The sequence below is a fragment of the Perkinsus marinus genome, assembly GCF_000006405.1.
Source record: "Perkinsus marinus ATCC 50983 genomic scaffold scf_1104296960528, whole genome shotgun sequence".
NCBI classification, from domain to species: Eukaryota; Perkinsozoa; order Perkinsida; family Perkinsidae; genus Perkinsus; species Perkinsus marinus.
The window spans coordinates 1-1,236 of record NW_003206101.1 but is presented as its reverse complement, the minus strand read 5'-3'; the positions used below and the strand labels follow the sequence as shown (position 1 = coordinate 1,236).

Sequence of the window (1,236 nt, the reverse complement as noted above, 5' to 3'; positions counted from 1 at the left end):
CATCATAGGGTAAGGATGCGGGCCGATAGGAGGGTAATAATAGTAACCATTTGGTGGCACTGGAGCCCCTGCAGTAGAGGACTGGTATTTTTTCGTCTCATGCACGGTCTTGGCAGTAGTAGTACCACTCGCGGCCGAGGATGAGCAGTATGATGTCATGATATACTCTGTACGGGAACAGTCAGTGAATTTGATGCGAGACTTGACACCGACCCGTTCCAGAAGGGAGGACATTGGGAACGAGACCACCTGGAAAGCAGAGGACCCATAGCTCGCAGTGTTACTGCCACGGCCAACAGTGTAATGGACCATGTTCGTCGAGGGACTGCTCGGCCCAGTGTTGACCATGGTACTGTCTTGCATGGGCTCGGGGTCATCACAAGGCCCTCCACCATCACAGGGGTTAGCAGCGACCACAACAGGCGTCGTGTCCCCGCAAGGCTCGCGGCCCCCACATGAAGATGCTACTTGGCTGTACACTACGTGGCCAGAGGACTGGTCTGGGCATAGGCTACTGTCTTGACACGGGACCGAGGCGGTGACCACTAGCGGTGATGGCATATCACATTGTTCCTCGTTGCAAGGGTCGACCACATTGCAAGGGTCCGGACCATCGCATGCGATGGGCGAATACTGTTGGAAGTACTGCATGATCTGGGGCATGAGTTGGCGCCAGAGGGGATGGGCCTTGGGGGAGGCCATGAAAAGGCCATACTGTGAAGTGCCAGCCAGGGGAAGGTTCACCATGGACACTTTGCCGTTCGTGAGGAGGTCGTGGGGGAAGCCTGACTGAACCACGATGCCAGGGTCAGCGGACACACCACCCGAGTCGAAAAGGGCACAGTACCGCAATGAGGCCATACGGACTGAGACCTCCTGCTTGAGGTAAAGCGGCAGGTAGGACGGGAAGTGCCTTTTGAAGCAGGCCGTGGACTCGGGGCCAAGGACGTCCCAGTAGTGGTGGTAGTACACGGGCTCCGGGAAGAACTGTTGCCAGGCGTCAGAGTAGCCTTGGAGCCAGGGAGGGTTGGAGCCAGTGCCAACGATGTGGAGTACTCTGGGGATGTCTCCTGTACTGCGGAAGATGTTGGGCCACAGCCCGAGGGTAGTGAGTGGGAGCGTCGAGAGGAGGGAGGTGAGGATGTAGGCCATGATGGTGACTAGAAGCTGAAAGCTCAAGTATGGTAAGTAGAGTCCAGTAGGGACGACCATGGCCGACGATCACGAAAGATCTTC

The 1,236-nt window shown here is 57.0% G+C and overlaps 1 protein-coding gene across 1 annotated transcript; it reads right to left on the bottom strand.

Annotated features, from left to right (window-relative positions):
* Positions 1 to 94: 94 nt before the first annotated feature.
* On the bottom strand, positions 95 to 1,152 carry Pmar_PMAR018126 (hypothetical protein; the record flags this gene model as incomplete). The annotated part of the gene is made up of 1 exon (XM_002772653.1): positions 95 to 1,152. A coding segment is annotated over one exon (1,058 nt), but the record flags the coding sequence as incomplete, so codon positions are not given.
* Positions 1,153 to 1,236: the final 84 nt, after the last annotated feature.